The following is an 11,974-nucleotide window of genomic DNA, read 5'->3' as shown; positions in this document are numbered from 1 at the left end:
TGATTAAAAAATCGCACCCATAAACTATTTATATAATGAAAATTTTAGGTCTATAAGATAAAACAAGCAGCATCAAAAATCTCAAAATTTTTACAATGGGTTACACAATATAGGGAAAAAAACTAATTGTCAAAGTCCTAATTCAGTGCTGCAAATTTAGAAACAAGCCAGACATCACACAACCTGGTAATTTTCTGTGGTCAAAACCGTTCTCTGTGAAAATTTGGGAGAAACTCCTCCTCCTAGGGGGAGGATATTTACAATCTGCACCAACAACATTTTCAGTTAAAATACTCATTTATTAACGTCGTTTCTATAGCTTCTAAATGAACATATTTGATGAGTAGAAAACACATCGAGCGCAAATTAAAACCCCATGGTTACAAATCTGGTTTAAACCTAATAGAATACCACCATAAATAAAACTAATTGTGATTGCAAGCAAACCTTTAGGTCACTGTATGTACTGGTAGCTGAAAACCGCACAGAGATGGGGAAAAAAGCTGATGAATCAGCCGGAGGCACAACAAATTCCATTGACCCACTGCATATTCAGTAAAGTATAAAGTGAATTTTATTCACTGAGACTGAACAAGAATGTGTATCTCATGAAGATGAAAGTATAGTATTCACTTGCCTGCGATTAGAATTATCAATAAGAAGAATCGACCACTCCAGGACAGAATTTCTAGAGTCATACCTGAAAGTCAAAAGGAATGCTAGTGTTTATATGAACATAGTTTTTGTCATGACAGATAGAAGCTATTATAACTTAAAAATCCAATACTCAGAAACTATATAAAATCAAGTTTCTTACCTCCACTCCCCATCAATCTGCCTAACACTTGGTGCCTCTCGAAGAGCAGGGAGAGGTACTGAGATCACAACATTTCGCAGATCAAATATTGATGAAGCTTCATATTCAATGCTCACATAAGTTTCATTTCCAGAAACAGAGGGCCAGCAGTTGACTGAAATATATAAAAATCCACAAAAACACTTTTAGCATAGAAGAGGGATGATACACAGAAAAAATTCAGCGGATCAATTGAACCCACTTGACAATGGCACCATTGACTCATCAGCACTTTGCATTCTCCACTTCAAAAGACCAACACCTCCTGCATCACCAGCTTGCCCTGTTGGGAAAGGCCTATTAGGGTCCTTCAAGCCCAGTATATTTTCATTGGTGAAGAGTTCTTTGTTCATATTAGGGTGGGTTTTGAAAAGAATGGCTGGATTCCCCCCAGTCTCAATCTGTAAAACCACAAGATATATTGTCATGAAACAACATAACAAATGATTCCAGCATAAACTGCAAATCTAGAAATCAATGCCAAACCTGTGGCAATTACAGTGCAGTCAAGCATCTATAATTGAAAGAAATGATGCAGCAGGAAAATGAAATGGCAGCATCACTTGGACACATATGATCATAATAGAGCAAAGGAAAGTACCTGAACTTGGATTAGACCATCTTCTTGATTAAGAATTTGAAGAGACAAAGTTCCTTGGACATCAAAATTACTCATTCCACCATCTCGTTTCAATGTCACATTGAGTTTCTCCTCAACTGTCAGGGTGATAGGATCAGTTGGTGGTGGAGCAGCTGATCTTGACTGGCCTGCTTTTGGCTTCACATCTTCAAGAATCACTTCACCTTCTGCTTTCAGAGATTCCAAGAATTGATTTGTCCTTTGGGATTTACCAAGCTGCATGCCAAAACCCTTAGGAGGAGCTGTGACAGATGAAGGTGGACGACCTGATGATGCAAACATATAAGAGATAATAATTCTCCTCAGTTCAAAACAAATCATCAAGTAATCCAGAAACATTCCATAAAAATTCTACAGATATCTTAAGAACAGAAACAGTATATCCTATCTGCCTAGCCACTCAGAAGGTTTTATCAAATTATTTAGCCAAAACTGCATGTTTATTTGCTAACATACAGCATGTATCTCAACAAAAACCCCAACCCATCCAAAATTAGTAGCATACTCACAGAATTCATTCCACTTAAAGTACACAGACCTTTAGACTTGCTGGAAAAGGGCTCAACATCAGTGCTCAAACCAAATCCAGAACCACTACCGAAACCACTGCCACCACCACCACTAGAAATGCTCATATCACTAAAGCCACTCTCAATTCTTCCAGATCCCATTGACTGCAAGGACATGAAGCCCCCTTTTTCACCTCTATTCTTCTCAATCTGCAGAATATATAACAGTTTCAGATTGCAGTAAGACAGAAAAAACTGCAGAAGGAACTAATTAGAAAAGTAACCACTACAGAATTGTGAAAGAGTACCTTGCTTTTGTCAATCTCACTGGCTTTACGCCTCATGGCATCCTTGGTCTCATTGATCTTGCTTTGCAATACCAGCTTGTGCAACTTCTCTTCATGACTCTCCATCTCACAATACTGCTTGACCTGTGCAACAGTCACATTTTCCTTGTGCCCAAGAGAGATGACTTCATCAAAAGCAAAAATCAGCTCAAATCCTGTCCTGCAAATACCCTCCTCATCTAGAGAGTAGGAATATTCAGGTACCTAAATATATTAAGGCGTACACAACACACCTTTTTTCTGCATAAATGGGATTAACAATCATGGAAAGACATGCACATGTCTGAAATTTTTAATAAAAAGATGTAAAAATAATAGTGGCATGCATCAATAATGGACAAAGGAATCATCACATAATGAAAATACACACAAGAAAAGCAGGTTCCATATACACTTTGCTAAATCCTTTACAACAAACAGAATCAATCTTTCCTATTTAAATGGACAATTGGCAAAAGAAATGTATCAACCTTGATTTAAGAAGATGAAAAGTGAACAAAAAGCAGCCCTGAAAGGATACAAGTTTGGAGAGCAGCCTCAGAGTTTCCAGATCTTCAAGAATGTTGCTCTGCTTATTTGTAACAAGTAGCAAGTACAAAGCTTCTATTGGCTGGTAAACATAGCGGACATTTTCAGTCTCAACATAAGTATGTTGTTTTCCTGTGCCTACCAACTTCGGAAAAGCTGCAAGAAGACCCTCAATTCGTATACGAGACATATCCACAAACTGCCTGGAAACAAGCACTGAAGGGAATAAAGAATGTCAAGAAGAGCAACGAAAAGTACTCACTGTAAAATATTATCATAAACAAGCAAAACAACAGTACATGACCTAGATGCAAACAATATATAAGCAAGTTATTCAAGTGCCTCATTTTTATGTAAAATAAAGTTCATGAATCAACTTAAAGATCTTATAGCAAATTCAGTACATAAATTTTACAAGACTATTACAGTAATGATATTTAAAATTGATTTTTTTTTTTCCTTGAGGCTCTAGAAAACTTTCCACATACTATGACAGGCAATAAGCAAGAAACAAAATATACAATTTGCTTTTATAAATAAAGAAATAACTCACCTTTCCCAGATTTGGTCACAATAGAAGCTGCAAGAACAACCTGTATAATGAATAAAAGACAATAAGAAGTAAATTTTTATTCAAAAAAATTAATCAATACATCATTCTTCCCTCTCCACTAAAGAAAAATTATGAACAAGTGTCTCCACCAAAAAAAGAAAAAAAAAAAAAAGGTTTGAAGAAAGCTAAAATAGTCACAAGAGTGTGACTCTCTAACTCAATGTGATGAGGGGATTCATTGTTCAGGTTACTCACTTGCACACCGAACTGCCTTACATGTGAAGAAGATAATATAATACTCTTATAAGCTTACTTATAAATTCTAATCTTTCTGCTATCCGTAAGCAGCATTGGTTCAAATGACAAGCTAATTTAAGCACATTTTCAAGTGTAGCCTACCCTCACTCAATCTTGGATAATTTGAATCCACTACCAGTTAAAGGTCAGCAAGCTACACCACACAAGCTAGATTCCCTTAACAATTATACTTCACATATACAGATCCAAGGAATACCAAAATGAATTTAAATTTCATAAAATCACATCATTTCATTGAAAATGACGAGAAAACTTACCATTTTGGCTTACGCAGAACCAAACACTACAATAGGAGAACCTGAAACAAGAAACTAAACAAAGTGAAACAATCATATCTAACATTTCAATAATTCAATTTCACGACTCAAGATCCGATCAATTTCCACTAAGATCTTGCTAATCCACACAATACAAATCAAAACTAACTCGTCTGTTTGGTTTCCGAGAAAATGCATTCAATGGAGAGGAAATTATAAAAATTAAGAATTCTCGGATCCGAGATCTAATACCAAAACCAAAAAACTAAACTACGATGAAAAAAGAATACCTTGAATTGCAACAAAGGTCTGAGTGAAAGAGAAGGGTAAATCAACGGCGGATATTTTGTCGCGGAGAAAATAAACGGCTGAGATCAGAGAGGGAGTCACCTGAAATTCGATCTACTCGGCAATTGTGCGTGAAACTCTTCCTCAGTACCAGAAAAAACGTAAGCGAGAGAATTTTCGGCTCGCAGTTTCAACTTACATAATTTGGATGTCAACGAGACAGGCCTGTTCTGTTTTGGGCCGCGGCCCGGATTTTTTCAGTTGGGTACCCGCCTTGTTTTTGGTGGTAGGTTTGGGTTCTAACCAAAGTGGCACAAATACAAATAGAATGAGTCAAGTTCGAGTTAAGGATCATGCTCATGTTTATAAAATAAGTCAAATTTAAGTCAATCTAAATATTTGAATTAAATCTAAAATAAAATTGATTTAAGAGCTAAGTTTGGATCTTATTAATCTCAAACTGAATTTTTTTCAAATCAATTTTAAATTGGGTTTGTTCAAACTTGTCCTTGATCAAATCTAGTCCTATTTTGTGTGAATAAGAATTTGTTTAACTTTATAATTTTTGAATGAGTCAAGTCCAAACAAGGTTTAATTTTAAAATCAATTCGAATCTAAAAGATTTAGTTTGAAATAAAGGAAATAAGATTCAAACTCGGTTCAAAACTAATTTAACTTTAGATTCAATTTTGATTCAAATTTGAATGCTTAAGACTATTTAAATTGACTCGTTTATAAAATAAGTCTGATCCTTGACATGACTAATTCCAACCTTAAACATCAATTGCAAATCAATATCGATGAACTATGTATGTGTATATTCATTCATTAAAAGAGTCTCAAACCCAACTATATGTTATACGAGTAATGTTATGTGTATCCATTTTTTATACACAATTCATGTATACAATGATGTGTCATCATGTAATTAGGTGATTTTAAAACTTATATCATCATATGATAAAGAAACATTTAATCACATGATAACACCTCATCTGTGTATATAAATTGTATACCAAAAATAGATACACATAGTTTTATTGATATTATACAGGCATTATTTTCGTATTTCATAAGGCAAAATGTTTAATCAATCAAAATGTATCATCTCAATTTTTGTGGTATAACTATCTTTAAATTTATCCAAAACGAAGATCAAAGTTAGATTTAATCTGGAGTTTAGACCAAATCTAAATAAAACTCATATTAAAATCGATAAATTAAGATTCAAACTTAACTCAATAATAATTTAATTTTGGATTAAATCTAAACAGATTTGAACTCAACTTATTCTATCCGACTTTTGATTTCTTGGTTTGAATAGTGTATTCCTGTGTGTGTGTGTGTGTGTGTGTGTGTATTCACACATATACAACATCCCAAATTCTTCTTCCTGATAATCCAAATGCTCAAGGCTTGAAGAAGTCGATAAGGCTGACAATCTGGAATTAATGGGTAGCTCAAGAACACCGCGAGGCTGCAAACAGGAATTGTTTGAGCCTCTTGGAATTTTTTCCACAAAGTAACTTGCCGGTTCGTTGGCTATCATCTTTCCCCGAACGTCCCATTAATTTGCACTGCTTTAAAGAGTAAAATCTGCACATTCATGGCACAAATAGTAAATGTTGAAGAAGAAAAATGGAAACAAGAAGCAAAATAATAATTTCAGTGACCAATAATAGAAACAGAAAAATAATACGTTTAGTAAATAATAAAAATTGTCTCAATTCCGCAAATTCATCATAATAAACCCTAATTAGTCAGCATCTCAACCTTATCTCCTTCAAAGATATTGCCTCATAACAAAAAGAATAAAGCTGAAAATGATATTTCTAAACCTTCAATCAAAACGCTAACCCCATTACCATTCCCGGAAGCAATACATATAAGATAAGAAAGCATTATAAAGCTTCAAGTAGTCACATACATGACACCAGGGAGAAGCCATGATATATATGTAATGTATCCCCAGAACCTTCATATGTGTCAGTTTAAATATGCCTAAAAATGGAGGCAGTTTCACGTCAATTCCAACCTATTTTCCATAATCATATATTTGACAATTTACAGGTCTTTCTGCAGGCAGTTCAATGAGAATTTTCAGCTAGAAATTTAAAATTCGGTCCGCACTAATAACTTCACTCAAGAAATTTAGAGTTTGGCGACAAAGGAACAGCTAGGGTTGAAATTCTAACGTAAAATAATGGAGAGAACATAAAAACAAAGAGAAATAGCAGTGCAAGTGATTTCAGGATCAAGGTTTTGTATATTGATCAAACCAAGCATGTCTCAATATCTATTGATCGTAAGAATATATAATAATACTACATGTATAAAGGTCGAGTACTAATTAACATCACTGGTTGAGATGTAGCCAATACAATTTGTCTATGAGCCAAACATTGTGTCGAATACACTTAAAAACAGATGTAGAGTTCGTTAATTTAGCCTAAAAAATGTGTGAAAGCATCCATGTGATCACCAGCTCCTTTTAAGAAAGGTGCATTTGACAGATGAGAGAGACAACCATTCAATAGATTTGAAGAGATTTTTCTTCAATAGAAATCTGAATAAAGAGAGAGACCGAGAGGCAAACTAAAAATATTACATTAAGTTAAAACCATTAGTTTGCACTACAAAATTTTTATTATTTTATTAAAAAGATTAACTTTATAATATGATATTCGATATATGATACAGATACGTGATTTGGGCTTATAACACATTCATTTCTAAGCTAAGAACAACTAGAGCTCATGTTATATCGGGCTGACAAGCACCTAAATAGTACGTACAGTTTCACTAAGGCAACTAGAAACGAAAACATCATTTTCCGGCCAGCAGGATGCCGGTGAGTGAGGCTTCTCCTTGTCTAACATTCTTTTACTTGATTCTGACAACTTGTCCGAACTCTTCCGGACAATGGCAGCAGCCTGTTTCTCACTTCTCCGTCGCGTAACATAATCTTCGGGAAAGACTATACATCCATTGTTATTTCCCAACTGTGTTAAGAAAAGATTCCTGAAAGAATTAATTGGTAAAGAGACTTAGATTTGGAGAATGCCACATGTCTAAAATTTGGAATGCTAGTCATTGGATTTATAGAAGAATACAAGAGGATACTGTGGGCGTTTGGTCCCAGTTTTCTAGTTTTCCTGTTCTTGAGCTAATCTTTTCGGATTCGAGTTGAACTAACTTTGCACAATGTCTTATCTTATGTGCTGAGAAAATCCAAACAAGATAACCCCAAATGATGAACTCACAGAATTTTGTTCTAAAATGTTTCAGAAATTTGTTGAACCGAATATTATGGTTAAGATATGTTCACCAGAATCACATGCAAATCCATCATATTTCTGGGAAGAAGGACCTAATTCACCATATAAGTAGTATTGTATTCAAGAATATATACAAAATTGGTATTTGTTTTGCTATAATATGTATGAGACTGATGCGAATTAATTATGAACGGAAGCTGAATTGTAAAAAATGAGAATCAAAATTATTTATCTATATGGAGTTCACCCCAACAATCAATCATGTGTCAGTTTTGTTTTTTAATAAAATTATGTATATTCAATTTTCAGTATCTAATTAAATATTTAGATTATATATTATCATATGATTAGTTTAATTTGAATTAATTATAAATAAACACTCAATCACATGATAATACATCATCTAAATACTCAAAATTAATTAAATATACAAATAGCATTGCCCTTTGTTTTTATAAAATCTAGGATTTAAGTTCTCCTATAGGTGTAGATGTATAATTAAAAGCAAATACCCGATTAAGTGTTAGTCTACAAGTTAATCGATCTGATTAACTAGAGAAATCGGTGACATTAGTATGATATAATTAAAACTATAAAATGGGTTGAATTGCAAATCGATGTGATTTACCTAATTCAATCTTACTTTAATTTGGTTCACACAAACCCAATTTCTCATTGGTTCTTTGTTTGACCAGTCGGTTTAGTCCAAGTTTCAAAACCCTAACTAGAAATCATTGTTTACCAATTTCCAATAATCCATCTAAATTCCTGATTTGAATTAATTATGAAAAAATGAGAATCAAACTTATTAATCTACAAAGAGTTCACCCAATAATCAAACATGTGTGGTTTTGTTTTTAAATAAAAGTAATAAAGTATATATATTTAATTTTAAGTATTTAATTAGATATCTAAATAATTTAATTACTAACTGGGTTGCCATAGCATTGCTGTTTGTTTTTATATTATATTGGATTTAAGTTCTCCGTTAAATGTAGGTTATAATCAAAAGCAAAGATCTAATTAAAGGGTCCATTTGCAGGTTAATTGATCTATCTTGAATTATATTGGACTTGTCGGTAATCAGTTTGAATATACAGCTTTTTCAATAAAATTATGTATACTGACTTTAATTATACAAATATGTATACACTTATACGTATTATCACATGATTAGGTAATTTTGAATTAGGAAGAAAATAACACCTAATTATATAATGACACATATATATATGTGTGTATATAATTGTGTACCTAAAATTGATACGAATAGTATTGCTCCAGTTTTATAGATATATGGATTATGTTGTTTTAAATGTCAATACATATATTACCAAACCCTAACATGAGAAGAAACGACTTTTTTTCTGATTGAATGTTTATCAAAGTGGAATCAAAGCTGTGGCTGAAATCAACACAGGACCACCGACTGGCCTTCTGGCTTGCCCAAAACTGGAAGGTTGCGAAGAGAAAGCAAAATATGAATGCGCATGCATGGAGTGGTGGCTATCCCTGTCTTCTCTCAATAATTGACCATGTGAACTTGGCGGAATTGGCTTTTACTTCTATATATGTAAACACCTAACTTTTTTCTGTCTCTTCTCTCAATTTATTGATGCTTGAAATTGAAATACCCAACTGGGATCCTTTATTATACTGAGCATTTGTAATGATCTTTGAAATGTTGATGGAGTCATCATATTTATAAGACAAACAAGAAAAGTTAAATGTACCATTACATAAATGAGTATTAGAATCTTAATACAATAAATCTAAACAAACCTAGCATAAAAAGTGGGTGATCATGTGTTTTCGATTTGAAAGAAAGTGACTTATATCTCCTAATAACAATTAACAAATGATGAAAGACATATTTGAGGAGATCATGGGAAAAGGTCATAACTAACAAGAATTCATCTTCCTACAGTTTAGATGGAAAGTCTTCTATTTGCGTTAGCCATTATATGCGGGTTAATCATCTCTTTGATGTTGTTTTCATCAATTTAACTAAGGGAGAGTTTGACCACAAATTTATTATGACTAATTTAAATAAAATTCAAATTGAATTTGAATATGCTAAAAATGTTATATAAAAGTCATCAATAACAGGATGAATTGTATCATCAGTGAGGTGAATAATATTATCAATTAAATATATAATTAAAAGAGGATTTAGTTAAACTTAAATCAAGCTATCGAATTGAGTCTTCAATTCGCATTATACCAAATTCTAATCAAGTTGATGTGGCTTGATTGAGTCTACCATAATCTTTAATTAGTGTCCTCTTACCGTTCATAAACAATGTGAAAAGTCCGTACCAAACATCATTGGAGTGTTGATATTACTGAAAGTGAGGAACTGGGGAAAGAAAGATTTGGTTCTAAAAAGTGATATTGTTCTGGTGTTGATGTTCTTTAAATTGCCACTTGGAAAACACAAATTATTCTATAAGTGACTAGAGAAAAGCCAAATAGGAGATATTATATTATATTATATTTTATATATATATATATATATGAAAGAATAAAATAGCCAAAATTCTAAACCCTTTTTTGGGACGTTTGGTTGGGATTTTTTAAAACCGGAATGTTTGACTTGAAATAATATAGTGGTAATATATTCCTTTACTTTTTTTTTTTTTTTTTAAATCCATCAAATTTTATGGTAAGTACATATTATAAATTTTAATAAACGTGGTTTGCGTGTCCGTGATAAAGTTGAGTAGGGCCGGGTAGACATAAAGACTTCAAATGAACGATTGGATGATTAAGACTTTACCTAATTAACCCTCAAGGCTTTATGTATAAATAATATTAAGATAACGTGGATCCGGTTCTTGTCCTTTTAAAACGCCCATCCACTTAATAATTAATTGATTGTTCATTTTCATGTTTTAAAAGCCGCTTGTTGCCCACTCACAAAATTACAAAATGAGAAAATTTGGCTACCATCCGTGGTTGCATTCAATTTGAGTCACCATTCTAAATTTAAGATTCCATCGAATAATTTGAATTTAAACTAAGAATTATGTTTGTTTTTATAAATAAATTGATTTAAATATTTAATTTTATTTAATTTTGATTGATTCTAAAGTTTAACTCATAAAACTGAAATTGATTGTAAAAATGAATTTAATTCAAATTTATTATTTAACTCAAACGAGTTAATTCACTTGACTCAATAACAATTTATTTATCTAACTGATGATATCAAATCTTTTTTATATTGCTTATATTTCCATTATCTTTTTATTTAAAAAAAAATACAACGGTCTATAACAATTCTAATGATGGGTCTTTATTACACATAATATGAATTTTCCTAAATTTCATATATTAATTTTATTGTACGACTTTAATTGATAATGTTTAAAAATTCTGCTTGCACTTTGTGATGCCTTTTTTATTCAATTGTATTTGTTAAATAAATACATTTGAATTTATATAAATAAGATTTTATAAATATGAAAAAGGTTATGGTGATGTCATCTTTCTTGACTTCAACGGTATATATACAAATACAATACTTAATACTGTTGAGATGTCAGTGCATGTATGAATGGTATTCCACCCACATTGGCACACCGCATTGGACTAATGTCCATGTATTAAAATCCAATAAAATAAAATTTGTATGTCTATTATTATGTAATATTAATGCAAGAAAATAAAATAAATACTAAAAAATAAGACACAAGTTTCTAACATGATTGATCGATGGTGAGAATATATAGATTTGATTTGAGCGATTTTAAAGGTTTTATACTTAACTTCACAGTGTGTGATATTAATTTTTCCTGATCCCTCTCTTTTTATGATTATTTATATTTATAGAAATATAAAAATATATATATTTAAATTAAAATAATTAAAAATTCTTAATACAAATAAGTGTCTGATAATTTAATTTTATTCTAGCTGAATTAAAAAATAATATATATATATATATATATATATATATATATATATATATATATAAAATATTAAAAATATTTTGATTTGGAGCATGAAGATAGCTTACAAATGAGAAATTGAAAAATCCTTATAAAAGATTTTAAATAAATTATTTGCTAAACCAAAGTCTTCTCACTATCTCAAACCGAAAATTCTAAATGTATTCTTTGTTGGTTGTTGGATAGGAAGAAATTAACCTAACACTTAGGAGATATTTAGTTTGTATAAAAATTAACAGACTGTCTTAAAAATTATTGGATATAAATTATTATTATATTTGATAAAATTGATATATATAAATAATTATTGTGTTTGGTTAGAGATAATAAAAGAATATTTGTATATTATTTTACTTAAATACCATTGAATATAATCATTCTAAAATATTTTTATGTTATTTGTTATATTAATTAAAAAAAGTATTTTTATCCAAAAAAAATTAATAA

The 11,974-nt window shown here is 31.4% G+C and overlaps 1 protein-coding gene across 1 annotated transcript; it reads right to left on the bottom strand.

The window, feature by feature from the left end:
- LOC123226867 (coatomer subunit delta-like) lies at positions 1 to 4,469 on the bottom strand. The gene is made up of 12 exons (XM_044651407.1): positions 4,299 to 4,469; positions 4,009 to 4,049; positions 3,434 to 3,473; positions 2,873 to 3,096; positions 2,314 to 2,556; positions 2,035 to 2,215; positions 1,458 to 1,762; positions 1,059 to 1,257; positions 818 to 971; positions 638 to 700; positions 448 to 544; positions 1 to 264 (listed from the first exon to the last, which is right to left on the bottom strand). Exons 2-12 carry the CDS (start codon positions 4,009 to 4,011, stop codon positions 175 to 177), a joined length of 1,599 nt encoding a protein of 532 aa, XP_044507342.1. The 5' UTR covers positions 4,012 to 4,049; positions 4,299 to 4,469; the 3' UTR covers positions 1 to 174.
- Between the last annotated feature and the right edge of the window lie 7,505 nt (positions 4,470 to 11,974).

This window comes from Mangifera indica, chromosome 10, assembly GCF_011075055.1.
Source record: "Mangifera indica cultivar Alphonso chromosome 10, CATAS_Mindica_2.1, whole genome shotgun sequence".
In the NCBI taxonomy this organism is placed as follows: domain Eukaryota; kingdom Viridiplantae; phylum Streptophyta; class Magnoliopsida; order Sapindales; family Anacardiaceae; genus Mangifera; species Mangifera indica.
Note: the sequence above shows the minus strand (reverse complement) of the source record. Positions and strands in the feature narration are given on the sequence as shown.

What these genes read in the sequence shown, in the direction of transcription:
- LOC123226867 (XM_044651407.1), bottom strand. An exon ending in TGTGACCAAATCTGGGAAAG is followed by an intron (nt 3,097 to 3,433) that starts GTGAGTTATTTC and finishes TATTCCCTTCAG; the next exon opens with TGCTTGTTTCCAGGCAGTTT. An exon ending in ATGGTCTAATCCAAGTTCAG is followed by an intron (nt 1,258 to 1,457) that starts GTACTTTCCTTT and finishes GTGGTTTTACAG; the next exon opens with ATTGAGACTGGGGGGAATCC.